Source organism: Pristis pectinata, chromosome 2 (genome assembly GCF_009764475.1).
Source record: "Pristis pectinata isolate sPriPec2 chromosome 2, sPriPec2.1.pri, whole genome shotgun sequence".
Taxonomy (NCBI): domain Eukaryota; kingdom Metazoa; phylum Chordata; class Chondrichthyes; order Rhinopristiformes; family Pristidae; genus Pristis; species Pristis pectinata.
The window spans coordinates 108,460,656-108,481,002 of record NC_067406.1 but is presented as its reverse complement, the minus strand read 5'-3'; the positions used below and the strand labels follow the sequence as shown (position 1 = coordinate 108,481,002).

The 20,347-nt window shown below is 39.5% G+C and overlaps 1 protein-coding gene across 3 annotated transcripts in view; it reads left to right on the top strand.

The window, feature by feature from the left end:
- The first annotated feature begins 9,388 nt into the window (after positions 1-9,388).
- Positions 9,389-20,347, top strand: part of fstl5 (follistatin-like 5) — a 576,645-nt gene continuing 565,686 nt past the window's right edge. For 2 of the 3 annotated variants that reach the window (XM_052010319.1, XM_052010317.1), the window contains exon 1: positions 9,389-9,521. In XM_052010319.1, coding sequence (XP_051866279.1) covers positions 9,403-9,521 — 119 coding nt within the window. In that variant the 5' untranslated portion in view covers positions 9,389-9,402. Of the gene's footprint in view, positions 9,522-9,590; positions 9,950-20,347 lie in introns of those variants that run through there. The other variant, XM_052010320.1, reaches the window with a different exon arrangement.

Genomic DNA, 20,347 nt, shown 5'->3' with positions numbered 1-20,347 from the left:
GGGGGTTCAGGGGAACTGGTGCAGAAGAGGAGTTGAGGCAAGCATAGATCAGCAATGATCATATTCAATGGTAGGGTGGGATTGAGGGACCTGGTGGCCTCCTCCTGCTCCTATTTTTTTTGTATTCTTGCGCTCATTTTTGGTGGAATAGTCTACTCCAAACAACACTTTGGGAATACCTTCACCACATGCAGTTGCCTAATATGGTGGCTCACCACTCCCTATTCACTGCTGATTAGGAATGGTCAATAAATGAGAGCAATTTAGTGAAAGCCACTAAAGGGCCATAAAAAAGAATATAGATCATGAGCCACTCAGGCAGGTTGGAAAATCTGGCATTTTATTCTTGGTTTGTGGTGATCTCCTCTAAACTGTTTACAATTATCTCTTAATTAGGTAGGACAAAAAAACTACAAAGCTTATACATGACTATGCTTAATTTCATTATATGTTTATGTTAGATTAATTAACATTACTATAATGTGTTTTATCTAAATATATTTTTAATATTTAGATATCTTACTAACATTTTAATTAATTTCAACCATTGATAATTATCTTTGAGTATTGGAGATAGTTAACACTATGAAAGATACCATCGACAGCAGGTGAGTGCAGCCATGAGACTAGTATGGGGTTCAAGGAAGTTCAAGCGGCAGGTCCAGCCCTTTGTTGCCAATGAATCCTCCACTATCAACATCGTGGAGGTCATTACGGATCAGAAGCTTAACTGGGAGCACCCACATAGACGCAATGGCTACAAAAATGGGTTAGTTGTTTGCATCCTGAGGCGAATGACTTGCTCACTAACTATCCAAAGGCTTTCCATCATCTACAATAACACAAGTCAGGAGGGTGATGAAGTGTCATGGAACACTCCTTACTTGCATGGAGGTGTGCAGCTCTAACAACATACAAAAAATTCGGTACCAATTAGATGAAAGCAGCTCAGCTGATTGGCATTGCATCCACTTCTGCTGAATATTCATTCCCTTGATTACTAGTACTCCACGGTTGCAGAGTCTGCCATCTACAAGATGTATTGCAGTTACTCATCAGTGGTGATCTGCAGTGCCTAGACCCATCCATACTAATGGAGAGACTAATGTTATGTACCAGCAACAATAGAAACACACTAAGTCATGTACAAGTGTTAGAAATTATTTTATTAATAACTACTCTGATAATAAGAAAAATAAAAATGTTAGATATTAAACATTAACCCCAAAACTAAACTCGAAGTGTGTGTGTGGCAAATTCCCAAACTCCAAGTCCAGGATTAGTTCTCAAAGTTCAGTTCAGCAAGTCATAAGGTGAAACGTGAGCAAAGGCTCTTGCAAAACCACTGTTGACTGAAGAGAAAATATAGAGAGAATATAGAGAGAAATTACGAAATCCAAATGTTCCACGATGAAACCCATATGACACCTCAATCACTGATGATCTCCATTTACTTCGTTCTGAAGTATCTGCCACCCCGAAGACATTTGATACGCGGCCGTCCACACAAATACCTGCTTCCCTCCACAGGTCAACGACAAAGTGGACTCCACTTGCTTGCTCCAAAAATCCAGTTATTGTTCTTCATCCATTGTTACGGAGACCAGCAGTCAATGTCTCTCTCTCTCTCTCTCTCTCTTTCTTCCGATTCACTGACTCACTAAGCAAAAACGTCAGCACATTATAATCTGCTTGCTGTCATGATGGCACCACACACACACACACACACACACACACACACACACACACACACACACACACACACACACACACGCACGCACACACTACTCTACTATACTATGTCTTAAAGGGACATTCACCAAATAGCAACCTGATCCGTAAGCTAAACCCATTACTATCTGGCAAGACAAGGAATGCAGAGATATCATAATGTCATCATCCACAACTTCCCCTCCAAGTCACCTATTATCCTAATAAATAAATATACAACTATCTATTCATTGTGGATGAGTCTAAGCACTGCAGATCCCTGCCTTCTAACACGCTGGTGGCACTTTCGGTAAACAAATGACAAAGATGTAAGAAGACTAATCACCACCATTTCTGCATAACTATTAGGCTTGGGCAATAAACGCTCACCTTTTCAATGAAACCCTCTCCCCATAAGTGAATAATTAGAAGAAAATGACATCAATGGGACCAAATTTCATAAGTGGAGTACAATTCACAGCAACTACTTTTTTTTGCCATTCACTTTTTTAGAACCTGGGGATTACTGACAAAGCCAGCATGCATTGTTCATCACTAATTGTTTTTGACAAGTTGCTGGCAAGCTGTCTTCTTGAACTGCTTAAGTTTCTCCCACAATACTGTTGTGATTTAGACCCAACATTGATGAAGGAACAGTGATATACTTCCAAATTAAGATGATATGGAACCTGGTGATATTCCCATGTGCCTGGTGCCTTTGCTCATCTTGACAGTAAGGAGTGCAGGTTTGAAAAATGGTGTTAGAGTAGCCTACCTAATTGCAGAGCATTTTGTAGAATGCATGCACTGAAACCACTACGTGCCGTCGGTGTAGGGAATGAATGTTTAGGTGGTGCATGGAGTACAAATCAAATAGGTTGCTTTATCCTGGATGAAGCTGATCTTCTTAAGAGTTATTTAGGTTGTACAGATCTTGGCAAGTTAAGAGTATTCCATGACGCTCTTGATGTATGCCTTATAGATGGTGGAAATGCTTAGGGGTGTTAGGAGCTGAGTCACTCTGCACAGGACACCCAGTTTCTGATCTGTCCTTGTGGCCTTGGTATTTATGTGACTGGCCCAGTTGAGCTTCTGGTCAATGGTGATATCCTGGATGTTAATGGTGCACGACCCGGCAGAGGTAATGCCATTGAATGTCAAGGATAGGTGGTTAGACTCTTTCTGCTGATGGTCCACAGCACCTCATGGATGCCCACACTTGAACTGCCACATCTGTTTTGTGTCTATCCTATTGCTACTATGTGCAAACGCTCTCCCAATTTAGTCCCCAGACCTCAGACGTTTGTAAGGAGGACTTTTCTAGATTGGTTGTGCTGGGAGCAACTTTGCCGAGTCCATGTTCGGTGACTAGGTCGGTAGCAAGTGGTTTATCTGGTTTCATTCCTTCTCTATTTGAACTATCAGAATTAGTAAAATGGGATAACTTGATAAACCATTTTCAAGAGCATTTATGTGTCAGCTGAATTGGTGGGTATATATTACACATGTATTGCAAGCAACCAGGGATGAATTTTTAACCACATAGATTTAATCCTACAAATTTACTGCTCATTCCCTACAGAATGCATTTGTAAAATTAGTCCTTAAGTGTTCATGTAAGTATTCTTCCTCAACCATTGCCCAAGAACTAATTGGCCGGGGCCAGATAAATTATAAATCTCTACCAAAAGTAACAGGAGTGGGGACTAACAGAAAGACAGACTAACATTGGAAAGACTAAAGAAGGACAGGAAATGTTAATGAGAAAAGCCAAAGAAGAGCATAAGACTGCCTGTGTGGAGCAGGATAACAGGCATGAATCTATTGTGCTAATTGACCTATTTCTGTGCTGTAAATACTAGCAATGTTATGTAAACTAGTGAGATCAACTGATCATTTATGTCATTGCTGTTTATGGATCATGCTGTGCACAAAATAACTGGCACATCTGTTTATGTGGTATCAAAGAGTGCAGTTCATAAAAATTCATTCTATTTTATGTGCTTTTTAAGAAATATGATAATGGAGGATATAAATGCAATTCTTTCTTTCCTTCCATTTCAATTACTGTGCATTACAAGGATCTTTTTGTTTTTGTTTCACATTTCTGGCATCTGCGGTTTGCTTTCTTTTCATAATAACCAGTATTTGGCTTTAATTAACAACTGTAGTTGGAGGTCAGAGGAATAATTGCCTGACGAAACTGAAACATTAATTTAATAACACAAGGGATTCTTTTGGAAGTGGTTTTAAGGCACATTGTGAGGCAAACAAAGCAAGTTTTACTTTAATCTGGCCTATATCCAAATCAAGCAATGTTGATACTTGATGCGAAAGGATACAAATTCTGCCCCAATATTATTCCTCATACCTCACGTTTTAATGAAAATAGCATGAACAAAATAAATAAACATGATTTTTAGAATGAAGGCGTTAAGCAATTCTTATTTTTAAAAAACTTTGGAGTTACAATGTTTTGAATTATGTCACAAAGCTTGCGTTGTTTGTGCATCATGATCCATGTTGGTATTAACTAAATTCCAATTCAGTGTAATAACATAATATTAAAGACTTCAAAGTAAATTTCAGTAAAATCTATAAGGGACATAGATAGGGTGAATGCACTCAGTCTTTTTCCCAGTGCTGGGGAATCAAGAACTAGAGGGCATAGGTTTAAGGTGAGAGTGGAGAGATTTAATAGGAACTTGAGTGGCAACTTTTTTTTACACAGAGGATGGTACATGTGTAGAATCTGCTGCAAGAGGAAGTGGTTGAAGCGGGTACAATAATAACTTTGAAAAGACAGTTGGACAGGTACATAGATAGGTAAAGCTTCGAAGATTATGGGCCAAACCCTGGCAAATGGGTCTACCTTGGATGGGCATCTTGGTTGGCATGGACCAGTTGGGCCGAAGGGCCTGTTTCTGTGCTCTTTGACTCTATATTTAGAAGTATTATAGACAAGTGGGATCTGAAGGCTATCTAGTTACTAAATGTTTAATTTGGTATTGGATATAATACTGAAAGTAAATACTCTTGCTTTTGAAAATGGCTTGAATGGACATCAGATAAAGAATGAATGTCATAGTGACAAGGTGCTTGTCAAATCTTGACCATCAACAGAATGAGACCTGATGTTTGTCCAGATGTGCCACAAGATAGAATATTTGGATAGTTGCATACCAGAGGATGGACAAGAAAAGATCTGTCGTCAATCCAGCCTATCAGTTATACTTTTAATGCCTGGAACTTCACAATACATAGACTTTCCATTGTGCCTAGATCCACACGGCATGATGGGATAGAGAGGAATAAAAAATTTAAAAACATAACAAGCCAATTATAAAATAGAAAATCACTACCTGGCCCATTAGGCCCTGGTACACAGTATCCAGTTCCTGAATTAGGTGATCTCTTTCGATCCAGCTCTCAATTGAAGGAATATCAGATTTCACCCAATGTGACAGCAGCCTCCTGCACTAGTCCGTACTTTTCCAGAAAAGAAGGCACTGCTTGTAATGAAGGTCCAGCTTGCTTATCTCTGCTACCAAGGCACTTTTAACAGCAAATTAATCTTGTGTCTTTTCAATGTGCTCTTTCCAAAGCTTCAGTAAACACTGCTCCCACCCCAAATAATGAGAACTGGGCACAATATTCTAACTGAAGACAAACTAGGGTCTTGGACAAGCATATTAAGATTTGCTTTATTTTATAATAAATTGTTCTGTGAATGCCTATTTACTTTGGGTTGAGTTGGGTACGTTTCAAGGTAATATTTGGTATTGATATTGGTACTGGTTTATTATTGTCACTTGTCCCGAGGTACAGTGAAAAACTTGTCTTGCATACCACTCGTACAGATCAATTCATTACATAGTGCATTGAGGTACTGTAGGGTAAAAATAATAACAGAATAAAGAGTGAAGTGTCACAGCTACAGGGAAGTGCATTGCAGGTAGACAATAAGGTGCAAGGTCAAACAAAGTAGATTGTGAGGTCAAAAGTCCATCTCATTGTATAAGGGAACCATTCAATAGTCTTTTCACCGTGGGATAGAAGCTGTCCTTGAGCCTGGTGGTATGTGCTCTCAGGCTCCTGTATCTTCTGCCTGATGGGAGAGGAGAGAAGAGAGAATGACCTGGGTGGGTGGGGTCTTTGATTATGCTGGCTGCTTCACCAAGGCAGTGAGAGGTATAGACAGAGTCCATGAAGGGGAGGCTGGTTTCTGTGATGTGCTGGGCTATGTCCACAACTCTCTGCAGTTTCTTCTGGTCTTGGGCAGAGCAGTTGCCATAATATACTTTATTTTACACAATTCTTAAGAAATGTGATGTGCTAAAGCATCTAGATGTTATTTTCCAGACACTACTTTTAATTACTTTCCTCTTGCAGAAATGTATTTTTGACCTTTGATCCCCCAAAGTACAGCATTTAAAAAAATAATCAGAATTTTCTAATAATAGACTCAAATCATCTAAGACCAAAATCTGCCTCTAAGCCTGAAGTGTTGCACTACGCTTTGAATCACCCACACGCTTACAGATCATTCTCCCCAACATCTAGACCATCAGTAAAATTAGTTGAGAGCAAACATCCTAGCCTCAATACCAATGGAAAATGCTTGGTTACTGGCTTTGAATGGATCCCAATCTATTATGTTATTAATCAAGAAATTCTCAATGGACCACATCAGACTACCACCAATTCCAGATGATTGTATACTTTAGGTACAACTCTTGTCAAAATCCCAATTGCTAAGCTCAAAAATATAGCCTAATTTTGTTATATATAACTTTTTTTTGTCAAGTGCTTGGGTGTTCTGATATTATGGAGTTTTAACCTGACAGATATACTGGGTTGAGTGGAGGTGAAGAGATCAAATCCAATAAAAATCCGAGCATATTCAGAAACCAGCTTCATCCTTCCATTTTCTTCATTTCACTCAAGGGTTTTGGCAGCGATGCACACAACTCTGAGGAATAGCCAATATGTAAATCATTTAATTAAAGAGATATTTACAAAATATTGTTTGTTAACTTTGTGGTCCCCCAAACTTCCTAGAATTCACCACGAAAACAAGGTGAGAAAACTACAACACTGTAAAGGGCTGAAACCATGACTGGTAAAATTTCTGTTAAGTACTCACTGCTCTCAATGGATTTCTCAAATACTGTTAGAAAGCTTGTTCACAGTGTTTGTGCTGAACAGTCATTTTGCACACTTAGGAAGTTACTCCACACATTTTATAGTTCTCATCTACACCTCAGAGGTTTGGAATTCTGATCCATTGATGCTGTGTAGTAGATATTGAGGAAGGAAGCTGTAAAATGCAGGAAAATGCAGGTCTGGTGGACAGAAAAATGGGAAATTGAATTCAGTCAGACAAGTGTAGAGCAAAGGAATAAGCTAAAGAAAATGATAGGAAACTGAGAGGAACAGAGGAACCTTAGAGCCTATGCCCCCAAAGCTTTGAAAAAGCAGGACAGTGGATACAAAGGATAAGAAGACAACCTATTTACTTTGACAACCAATGCGTAACTGTGAAGATGAGAAAGCTTGAAATTATCAGTATGTATCTGATGCAATTTCAGTGGTTGATGGCATCAAGTGTAACGTGGATGCAGTTGCTTGAGATTTAATGATATTACTGGGTGTCTGACCCGTCCCATCTCCAACACCAAAGTAAACAAGGCTCTGCTGATTTCCAGTATTTCCTCCTCTGAAACTGTTAATTAATTAGAGGGTGACATCTGGTCCTCTGACTCTCCCTGATATTTGGAGTTGGAAGAAAGGAACGAATAGATCAACAAATGAGACTAATGTCAGAGAACATTTGTTGGGGGTTCCATAGGTCCAGAATCTAGAGAATAATGTCCTGGAGTGAGTTTCAGAAGGCAGAAGGGTTAGCCTGATACAATTATTAGGATGCAGGGTAATGTGCTATTGCTCTCATCTTCCCTGTCTCACTAAGGTTATTGAATCGCTTTGTGCAGTTTCCAAGAATATGGACCTACACCCTTACTGCTAACCTTCTCACCAACAATTCAATCATGCATTCTTTGTCTCAGCTAGAGGCTTTCTCTTCCCATCACTAAGAAGGAAAAGCTTCCTCTGGAACCTTCCAGCCTTCACCACGTTATCCAGAGAAATATATTTGAAGCACACTCAGCCATTTAGCCCCTAAAGCAAGTAACCTGTGGCTTTTCATGAAAATCCCTGCTGATTCAATTGCACATTTACATTGTACCTTTAAATTCAAGGCCCACTGCTATTACTTGTGTGGAAACTATGAAGTAAAATAAAATGAGATGGCCAAGTTAAAGAGTCACTGATAAATGCACTATACTTATGTTGAGCAACACTGACCTCCTAACCAGCTCCTCAATTCCACCCCTGGGTTTCTGTATATTAAAATCCAGTTCTTGACCTCTCTAAGTGTGTTTATAATAATTCTTTCTGCCAGTATTGATAAGAGGCTGAATGAAGCCATGATCCAGAAATGTTAACATTGTTTCTCTCTCCACAGATGCTGCCTGACTGCTGAATGTTTTCAACATTTTCTGCTGATACAAAGCTAATAGTTAGCTGCTTCTGCCTTGTCCCCATTTTCAGAAACTACAGCCACTCTAACTGGTTTTCAATAACTCCCACAAGCTATTTTCCATAGAAGTCACACATCTGTCCAACTCTGTAATTGTCCTTGGGTGGAAACCATCCCAATAGTGGACCAATCTGTTTTATGGATTCTATTTTTTTCAAAAGAATATTTTAGTTTATGTCAGGAACATAAGAACATGGGTAGGCCATCCAGTTGCTCCTGTGGACTTATCAGTAGTGTCATGACACTAATCAATACAACAGATTTTTTGGTTATTATCAATGTTATTTGTGGGAGTTTATTGACTTTTAATCAGCTGTCTTGTTTTCAATATTAGAGTTGCATGTACACTACAGAAAGAACTTAATTATTTTGGGACATCCAGAGCTTGTGAAAAGTGCTATATAAATGCAAGCTTTTCTTTTAATTTGGGCTGCTGAATATCTGAACTTGAACAGTGACTAACTTAATCAAACCTAGAAAATATTAATATTAGCTGCAACATTCACTACTGTCAAATGTACATCATTAATTTGTGTCTATTGATTTGCAAATTAGTGGTGTGAAAGCTGTTAAGATATTTTGGGGAAATCCATAACTTATCCGTGTCTTAATCTACAACCGGGCTTTTCTGCAAATTTACCAGTTTCCTGCAAGCAAAAGCTTCAAAAAAGCTTCAAGCATCTGTCCCAGTGATGGGCTGCATTCTGCAATCACACGTTTAATGCCGACTTGAAAATGTTGGTTTCAACTGTTTGCTGTGTGCTTCAAGTGGGAGTTGTAATTCTGTTTAGGAAAAGAGGCACCTTCATTACGGTGATATAATATGACTGTGAGTAAGAAATAACATTTTCACAAACCCACGCGATCTCTAATGTAATTCATGCAATTGTACTATACAGGAGCAAAACATTTTATATAACTTCTCAAGCCTCAGAGATAATGCTGTTTGTTGGGACTGTTAATGTCTTTTGTTATTGTCACTCGGTCAGCCCAAATAAAATCACAACCACCCTTACGGGACGCGTGTTTTCAAACAAGTGAGAGCACACTTTACGTACATGTGTGCAGACGGGCAGGGGAACCCCTCCTAGATGCAGCTGAGAGCGCGGGAGTCCAATGTGGAGGGACTGGGCGGAGAGGATGCCCGACACCCCCCAGCCCGAACAGGCGGAGGCGAACTCTGGGGACGCTATTGGCCCGGCTGCTGCCGGTATGTAAATGAGGAGGGCGGGGCGGGAGCGTTGGGCGCGGATGTGGGCAGCGGCGCTGGGAGCTGTTCATTCACTCAGTGCTACTTGGGCTAAAGAGGCGCAGACAGACGGGCAGAGACTGAGCGGAGCGCCTCCGTCTGCCAGGCTCTATGCACGGCTAGAGTGCAGCGGACAGCAGGCATCAGCCAGCTGCTCCCCGACCCAATCACACACACACACACATTTCCAAGACGGGATTATTGCAACCCTGACCTCCACTCACTACTTAATACATCCCGTGTCTTCCACTTGTTTTTTTTTAATTGGCTAATTTTGTTTGAGGTTTGAGGGACAGTTTTCAGTTCGAGTGTCTTTCTCCGTTTATTTGGAGGTGTTTGCGCTAAAAGCAGAAACTGCATTGCTTCCCTACGCCGCGTAGGTCAAACAGGTAAGATATATGATGTTTTGGTTGAGGGAGAACTACTGAAGGTGAAGTGTGTTTGCTCGTGAACTGCTACATTTTTTCGCGGTATCTTTTTAAGTACTGGAACCAGGCCTACGGATGTCTAAAGGGATGAAAGAAACCAGCGTTGAAAATAAACAACAGATCCAGAAGCATATGTAAAGGAGACGATAGATTCGGACTGAGCAGGAGTTAAAACGAAAACATGCAGTTTCTAACTACTGAAAAAATAGCCTGCAAGTATCGTGGAAAGTAGCGGCATACGATGCTGAACATTTTATGCAGCAGTGTCGTTGATCAGTTAGAAATCTGAGCTTGTCACGTAGTGTAGGAGTTATAGATAAACTTGATAGAGCTTAATCTGGACAATTGGCTCGGCGTCAGTTTTTGTCGGAATACACTCAGCAGTAGTCGAGGGTTTGCCCGAGGCGAGCTCCAGTGTACATTTACAATACCGATTTCAGATCTTGGGTTAATTGCCGTTGGGCGTACGAGATGTAAATTCTGGAGGATATTTTGAGGCATTTAATGGTTGTTTTTTTTTCTCCTTGCATTCTGCAAGGCGCACCAGAGTCAACATTGTTATTGAAACATTTCAGGTTTGTAGAAGACTCAAGGCAATTCCATTTTTTTTCTGCCTTGCTGGAGATCTGTTACTAAAAATGCCCTAACTTGTACGGCTTTGTAAACGGTTGCAAATGCAGACAGTTGCTGTATGTTGACGCAAGGCAGCGCTTGGCAGCTGCGGGGAGCCTGGTGTGGGATGAAGTTCAGCCGAAATTTACATGTGAATCAGTTGAGGGTTTTTTATTTGACCCGAGCTTTCTAGAGAATATATTAAGACCTATATGTCAGACTCTTCAATCTTCTTTGATGTGATTTACCAGAACTCCCGCGGCTAATCCCTCTGGCGGTTACTTAACCCCGTTTAGAGGTGGTTCCCATCTCTTCCACATTTGCTAAGTGCCAGAGGAGTTATTTTTCTTAAATTGCTATAACTATGTAACAACGAGAAAGTTATATTTCAGAAGTTCTTCACATATGATGTTAAAAACTATACATCGAGGCTGTGCCATAGATATGTTGCAATTGTACATGTTAGATTTCTAATGCTCAGCATTTAAGGGGATTTGCCTTTGGGAAGAGGATACTTGCGAATCAAAATTGTACTGGACAGGAATATGTTTCCATCTAATGTAATTCAGTCGGAACATGTGCGAAAGGAATTTGATTTCGGGGGCATGAACCATCTGCTTACGTTAGGTAGTTGATTAGGAATCGACGATTTTTTTTGGGGGGAGGGGGTGAAAAACCGTGTAAACCCTCAAGTAACACCAGAATAGGTGTAGAGTCTGTAGTACATGATACTGCGAAGTGATGGATTTTGTGTGTGGGTGCGTGTGAGACTGCGTTATGTGTATCAATGTGATTCAGTGGGAATCTCAGTGGACGTTGTAGACCGCCTGTCTTTTTTTAAAGAACCGATTACCAAAAGATAAAGTTAAACCAACCAGTTTGAAGATTTGAGGAGGCCGAAAGAAAATTTCTCGCATACGCCTTAAGCAACTGTCATGCACAGTTTAAATTGTTTGGCGTGTCACATTTTGCAGGCAGTTTCTGACCTTTCAGATAATTCTGGTGATTTTATTATAACGCAATTTGAATACAATTAAACGTGAAGCGAGCCTGCTGGTAAGTCAGCCGTTCAGGCAGCATCTGTGGAAAGTGAAACAGTGATAGTTTCAGCTCAGTGCCCTTTCGTCTCACCTGAAAATCGCGAGATGTAACAGGTTTTAAACGAGTAAGGGAACAGAAGGCAAGGATAGGGTGGAAGACGGGAGATTAAATGACAGAAAGGGATGATGATGCAAAGCAAAAGGTGGTGCAATTGAAACACCAGATGGATCCAAAGGAAGCGGAAGAATTAACATCAGAACCATTATCAGCATGTGTTGTCCAAAAATAGGAGAAGTGGCCATGACCTGAAATTTGCTGCACTCCGTGTTAATGTAAAGTGCCTGCCATGCCTTGATTTTCTTTTAATTGACTATCATTGGAACAGGTCAGAAGGCTGATGAGAAATCAAAGTGGGGGGCGGGGGCAGAAAATTAAAGTGGCAAGTGACTGGATACTCGGAATCACCCAAACAATGGATTGCACATTCTAACAAACACTTAGTCTACATTTGGCCTTCCCAACGTGGAGGGGGAGGGGGAGGGGGTGGTGTGGTGGGGGGGGGGGGGGGTGGTGACAATATTCCTGAACAATGAATGGCAACGAAAATGAAAACATTCTTCTAATTTAAAAGAACAGAGAAGTGAAGAGGTGAAAGACCAGGGGTTGCCTCTCCTGTGTTTGCCATGAGGAGAGGGGAAGTTGGGAGTGTCAAAAAAAATTGATCAAGGTCTTTGCAGAGTGCTGAGAAGAATAAAATAATAGTTTATCTCCTGTAAATAATAAATGTTTTTTAAAAAAAGTGCATTTCAATGGATAGGTTTTCATGAGAGGAAATCATGGGTAGAATGGCAATTCAGATTCATAGAACCATAGAGAATTACAATAGGAATGCGTGCTCTTCAGCTCAAGTCCACGCTGATCATCAGGCACCTAACTTTAAGATAAGATTTCTGTATTCGTCACATGTACATCAAAACAAACAGTGAAATGCAGCTTTGGCACTTTCGGCGCCAGCATAGCATGCCCACAACTTCCTAACCCTTACGTCTTTGGAATGTGGGAGGAAACCAGAGCAGTAATCCTACCCTAACCCATTTTATTCTCCCCACTTTACCATCAGCTCCTTCTACTCAACTACACACTGGGGGCAAATTACAGTGGCCAATTAAGTTAATAACCTGCAAACTTATAGGACATGGGAGGAAACTGGACCACCCAGACGAAACCCACATGGGTACAAGAAGAACATGCAAACTTTCCGCAGACAACACCGGCAGTCAGGATTAAATCTGTGTTGCTGGAGCTGTGAGGCAGCAGTTCTACTAGCAATGCTAATGTGCAGCACCCACCTCCCTTCCCCCCCCCCCCCCCCCCCCCCTCAATTTAGTTTGTTTGGCTTCAGTGGCAGAGCAAGCACTTTCTATACATTTTGTACTTATCTGCTGTGCCTCTGGTTCTGTTCTATTCAGAACTCTTGAAAAGTTTGAAACAAAAGAGTATATTTAACCAAAAGATAATAAACTGCAGTAGAACTTGTCATTTACAACCCACTTACTTATTAAGATATGGATTAGGAGAAAATCTGGTTATTTCATTGTGGTACTGTTGAAATCTGAACAGTACAAATAGCTATTTTTAAAATTGAATGAATGCTTTTTGTTAGTCTTTTGATATTCTTTTTACAAATGAATTTTAAAATGGCATAAAAGGTGAGTTGAATTGCTTTACATTCTCAGCCATCAGTCATAATAATGAAAAGAAATAATGCTGCAAATATTAAACATTGAAGCAAAAGACTAAAAGGCTGGATATAGACAAAAAGGTTCATCAGCATTTAAGATTTTAAAAAACCTGGATTTGGAGAACACATGTATTGTAAGAAAAAAATGAGTTAATGTTCTTAGCAGTTTGGTCATTCCCATTTGACTTTGTGCTTTGTATTACCATTACTTTATTTTTGTTACACAAAACTTTGTCATCATAAAGTTACTGAGTTTCCAAGAAGGAGGGAGTTTTATTAAAAATGTAAATTACTCATGATAGAAAGAAACAAGTCGCAAAGAATCATTGCCCTGTGCTCCATATAAATTTACCAACCCCGAAGAAGGACTGTCATTTATCCACAGTTGAACTAAGGGCTTCACTATGTGATTAAAAGTGTTACAATGCCAGAAAGAGAAGGCTAAAAGTATTGGTGCACACTCAATTCACTCTTGTTATGTATAAAACAATGGCATAATTTCAAATAATATTATGTTGTTATGGTATTGGATGTAACTGCAAAATTAAAAAAAACACAAGAACAAGGGGAAACAGGTGCAGAAATAATGAAGAACACTGACAGTAATAATCCATGGGGAGCTTTATTACAACATTAATGTTATTATTTATAATGTATATTCAATAGCATGTTGTTCTGAAAGTTATCTTCACCACTACTCAGAAATACATAAGTTGTTTAAGTACATGTCTAATGATGCTGTTGGGAATACTTTCTGGTCTACTCTCTGCTGGCTTAATTTCTGTGCATTACTGGTCAATAATAATGTAAATACACAGGAAACCACTACAGCTGTTAAGTCAATTGAGATTGCCATTTCAAAGGATAATGAGTAGCTCAGATGAAACTTAAATGGTTTATATAATAACAACAATCAGAAAACATCCCCGAGTAGAAGCTAATTGAAAAGATTACATGACATTGTAAGTGACACATAAAAAGTTCAAAACACTTTCCCTAATAATTACTTGAGGAGAAATGTGCTGGAAATAACAGTATTTGATATATGTTTTATAATAGACATGGTTTCAGTAATACATGGACAAATCTTCTTGGTGTTCAGTTTTTTTTGTGCCACCAGGTACTTCCTGGAGAATATGCCAACTTTCTTGCACTTGATACATGATGATATTTATCTAAAAGGATTAATTATGCTTATCTTTTATCTTGTACTAAATTATTAGAGTTTGCTTAGAATAATCTAAACTGATAACAAGGAAATTGTTTGTCAGAAATTAATGTTTATGGCATCTGTTACAAAATGTTTCTTGTGGGTTAAAATAAATGTTTTCTCCAGTTTCACAAATTTTAGTTGTAAATTAAAGTATATTTGATGTATTTTTCAGTAATATTGCAAAAAACATTACAGATTTGATATGAATAGATCTGTATTTTGGCAGTAAACTGATTAGTTAATTTATCAGTATTTAACAATATCTCTCTTTAGCTTTGGGTCCCTAACCTATCATAAAACTGTATTAAAAAAAATTAAAGTACAGAGAGATGAGGCTTTGCCTACTATCCAGAATTCTTAAGCTCAATGTATGCTGATTTAAAGGTTAGGAAGGTTAACCTTAATAGGTAAAGATTCAGCAGTCAACAGTTGTGGGTGTGAAATCTCTAGGGATCTGTGAAAGCAGCAGTAACAGGATCAATTAACAAGACTACTAGAATGGTATTGATGTGAAGTGTGTAGTCTCATGTGGCTAACCTCACATTAATGGATACAGTGAATGTAACTGTTGTAATACTTGCAATGGTACTTGAAAACTGCCATCATATTTATTGTAGATGTTACTGAATATTTTGGATCAGCAAACTACAACATTTTGAAAAGTTTCTTTGTGCCATTAAGAAAATCATTCAATAAGTATATTGACTTAAAATTATTTGTTTTTGTACAGACTTTCAAATTCTGTAAACTGAAACCAATGCTGAAATTAGGCAGTTGTATATTGGTATTTGAATGTTTAATCTATTCATATTAAATAATTTGGCTTCTATTTTAAAAGAAGCATTGATCCATCTATGTTCTATCAACTATTGCCTTTCAGGATCTGGCTTTAAGAATCATTGACAATTTTTCCTGTACATCAGGTACACATGTTTACAAAGAATACAAGTGTGATTTGCTATAATAATTAGACAGACAAAATGTTCCCATTACTGATGCAGAGCATTAACAGCTTTACCTAGCTCCTAGCCAGCCAATGCTCAGGAGAGTGCAATGATTAATCTAGGTGCAAAGAGTGTTAAAATATTTAATCACCAAATCTTGCTATCTTTTCTGTTTGAGTGCAAACCTTGCTGCAGAAACAAGAAAGCAATTCATAAATTACTTGTTGGTAACAAAAAATTGAATAATTGCACACTATGTCTGTCAATCATATTACTGTTTTGACTTGTGTTTATCCCATTTCCTTTCCTGTGGCCTAGTAATGTGTACAAATGGTTACCAGTAGATAGGTAGGTTCATTTTAATAAAATGCAAATTCAAGAATATATCCATTGACATATTTTACATGATTTTTGCAAGAAAGCTTATCAACCCTGTATGCAGTGTTCTTTTATCTACAACTGCATAGACTTTTATCAGCAAGTAACAGTCTTCAGCACCCTACACTGTGAAATACAGCAGAGGGTCCAAAGACTTTTGCTTGCTGCCAAATTCTCTGCAGTAATGCATAGAATATTGGACTGCACAGACTTATGAGCAGACAAAAAATTAAAACGGAAACTGCCTGTAATCTTAGGGTTCCAGCTTCTATTGCCTGTCATAAACAATCTCTGCCCTGTCCCAGAATGACTCCTCAGCAGAGGTCAGAAATCACACTATTACGACTTTAATCGTCCAGTCTTGATGATCAATCAGGATCACTGTTGTATCTCTTGACAAAAATTCCACCCTAGGAAAGGTGCACATCAAAGGATATGTTGGGAAAACCAAGCCTGTAAAATTTAGTGGTTGCACAAGTAGACATTTAGTTCAGTTTATATTACTGTAAACTCTTTTTTCAATGTGCTTATTCATTTCTATTTCAGTCCCTTTATTGTATTCCTTTCTCCTATCCTCTGTTGATACAATGGCTGTTTGATCTGAGTGTATGAACGCTGGAGTTGCCTTCATGTGGTTGTTTTAATGTTCATTCTTGCTGTGTAGTGCCAAAAAGGGAATTATCAGCTGACCTTAACTGTTTTCATCTGACATCCAGGAATACCCACTTAGATTGCAGTGGGAATTGTGGCTGATTTATCAAAATCTAAATTTTGATGCAGTCTAGCCAAATGTATGCCTGGAAATTGGATTGTTTAGCAGTGTTTCTTTTCAACAATTTAACGTGGAATAAGTTGGGTTTATGACCATTTCTGAACCAAATAACACAACACAAATCAAGAAACTCAACCACCTGGGGCCTAGAGACATTGCTGGTGTTGGACGGGATGACTTGAGCGAGAGAAGCATTGGGGACAATATTGGTGTTGGGATATTCAGGAATAGATATGAGGTACTGCTGAGGAAGAGGATAGGAGGCATTTCTGGTATTGAGGGGGAGGGACAGGATATTCTGTTGCTTGGAAAGGGTGTGAAGGGATGGGAGGGATTAGAGGCACTTCTGGTGGTTGGAAGTGGTTGAAGAACAGGTTGGCATTTGGGAAAAGCAGACTTTGAGATTGTGCCAGTATCTTTTGTCAGGGAATTAGAAACAGGACCAAATGCAGATATGGTGAGGGTGAAGAACAGCAACATTGGGGATAGGGAGGAAATCAGAGTCAGCTTTGGTTTTCAGGCATGTGTTTCCCCAGATGGTGATTCTGGGGGCTAGACTTAACACAGGGATTGTGTGGTCTGAGCATTTAGATAGTTTTTGTTTACTCCTATAAGTCTGCCAGACTGAGAGTGAAGGGTTAACATTGTGTTTCTCTGAAAGTGTCCAATAACAGGCAATATGGTCGGAGTGTCTTCCAATGCTCTAGGGAGGGGGTTGTTTGGTGAATGATGCAATCACATCCCAATCCCTGATACTGAAAGTGGGCCACATTTGCAAGGGGGACACAGGACAAGTGGTCTGTTCTGGGGTTGGGGTTCTTAGGCACTGGAACTTCAAGGCAATAATACTCTTGCAGAAAAGACTGCAAATGTGGGGAATTTTAAACAAAAACAAGAAGTGAAATAATCATCAGGTCAGACAGCCTTGATGGAGACGGAAACAGGATGAATGTTTCTATTCAGTTAGAGATCATCAGTTTGAAATCATCAGTCACAGGCCTTGCTGACTGCTGAAGGAATTCCTGTCTGTGGTGCTGCCTTGGTTGTTCCATCGATTCTGGAGCCTTCTGTACCTTGGCAATTTAAGTACTTGTCTAGATGCTTCTTAAATGTTGTGAGAATATCTGCCTCCATCGATTCTTTAGGCAGCGCATTCTAGACTCCAACCACCCACTTGTATCCCTTCTGAACCTCCTCCCTCTCATCTTAATCCTATGACCTCTTACCTTAGTCATCCCAACCTTGGGCAAAAGACCCCTCGGCCTCCTCTACTCCAAGGAAAACAAACCCACCCTAGCCAGTCTTTCCTTGTAACAAAAATGCTCCAATCCAAGCCACATCCTAGTGAATCTCTTCTGCACCCTGTCAAGGCAATTACATTCTTCGTATAGTGTAGTGACCAGAACAACACACAATACTCCAGGTATGGTCTAACCAATGTTTCATAAAGTTGTAACGTGACGTCCCAACTCTTATATTTTATCCTATGGCCAATGAAGGCAAGCATTCTATATGCCTTTTTCACCACATTATCTACCTTTGCTGCCACTTTCAGGAATCTGTGGACTTGTATCTCAAGGTCCCTCTATTCACCAACACACGAGCTATACCATTTACTGTGTGTATCCTACCCTTGTCTGACCTCCCAAAATGCTTCATCTCACACTTGTCAGGATTAAATTGCACTTACCTGCATCTCCCTTAATGTCATCCACCTGCCCCTACATCACCTCCACCCAGGGACCCAAACAGTCCTTTCAGGTGAAACAGATTCACCTGTACCTCCTTTAATATCATCCAGTCCTTTATTTCTCTTAAATTGCATTTGCCATAGCTCTGCCCAACTACCAGCAGACCTATATAATGCTGAATACACATTAAACTGCAATTATAAACTACAAACATAAATATACAGTGAAATAAATAAAACAATAAACATAATTAAACTTACCCTTTAAGTGGAAGTCAAATGTATGGAGCAGGTAACTAACAAACCATGAACAAACTGGCGGTTTATTCCAACCCAGTAACTGTTTCCCTCTCCACTGACGCAGCATGACCTGTTGGTATTTTCAGGTTTTTTTTCTGTACTACCTTTGTTATCGCCTTAGCTAAAATCAGCTGGCCCAACATGATCAATAGATTTCTGTCCTTCTGCCCTTTGTTCACACAAGTCGGCACACTTTCCACGGGCAAAATGTATCTTTATTAAGACTTTTTTTTCCAGTGTGTGGGCACCATTATGCCTGTGGCTTTCATCTTGGTCTTATTCTGTGATTTACTGCTTCTTCCCACTCACATATGATTTCTAGTTTTCTTTCATCAGTGCATTAGGTTCTGTCTCTGACCAGTCCATATCTGTTGATTACTTTAATCTTGGAAGATGCCACGTGACATAATTAGGATAAATCAAGTAAAAAGACTGTGATTAGTATTGTGTTGTCTTTGTGCTGTATATCTGTCTAACCTTTATTTTACTAAAACTGTTCATTGCACTGAAGGTGCAAGAAAACCTATTTTCATCACTTTTCTGGGTTATACTTCAGGACTATGCTGACTTCATGGGGGTTGATGGGCAGGGTGGAATTTTAACACCTTTCTCCCAACAACCCCCCCCCACCCTTGCATAACGGTGCCGAATCACAAGTTGAACTAGTTTAAGTACAAAACACAATTACAAACAGCTACAGATATAACCATTCAGTGGCTATCCACTATTTCACCCTATCACTGACATTCCCTTTGTTCCACCCGTTGTCCTCCCCCACCTTCTCTGTTACTTGGACCAACTCGCTTTCTCTTTTTCTCAATTCTAACGAAGGGTCTTCAACCTGAGTCATTGACTGGTTTCTCATTCCACAGATGCTGTTTGACTGGCTGAATTCTTCCAGCATTTCTGTTTTTTGTTTCAGATTCCAGCATCTTCAATTTATTTGTTTTCCACAGATATATCCATTTCAAGTTAAGGACGTTCAAGCAATCTGGTCTTAAGAGCTGAGTTAGAATTTAGGAGCCCATCTGATGGAGATGAGATCTGCAAGATTCAGCTTTTCCAGAGCACCTTGTGGGCTTCTATCACCCCTCAGGCAAACATACTGTGCAGTTTCTCCCTCCTGCAAATATTCTTTAAATTCCCTTATCAATGTGCCAGTCACTGTCAGGACCAGTGTTTATTGTTCATTCCTAATTGGCTGTGGTAAGTGGTGGGGAACTGCATAACTGCCTTCCTGAAACACTACAAGACTTGTGCAGTATTATTATTATTAGGTAAGGAGTTGCAGGATTCTGACCCAGTAATAATAAAGGGACGGCAATATATTTTCATATCTGGATTTGTGTGACAGAGAGAGAAGCTTGCAGATGGTATTGGTGTACCCATGCACCTGCTGCCTCTTCCTTTTAAAGTGGCAGAGGTCATGGATGTACAAAGTGCGACTGGTGACTTGCTGCCAAGCCTTCTGTAGATGGTACAAATGGTGGTTATGGATTATTGATGGTCAAGATTGAATTTCAAGGGTAGTGGATGAGGTGGCAATCAAATGGGTTGCTTTGTCCTGGATGGTGTTGAATATCTTATGTGTTTTTACAGCTGTTCTCACTCAGGTGAATGGAGAGTCTTCCATCAAACTCCTGAGAAGCCATGTAGATGGTGAAAAGA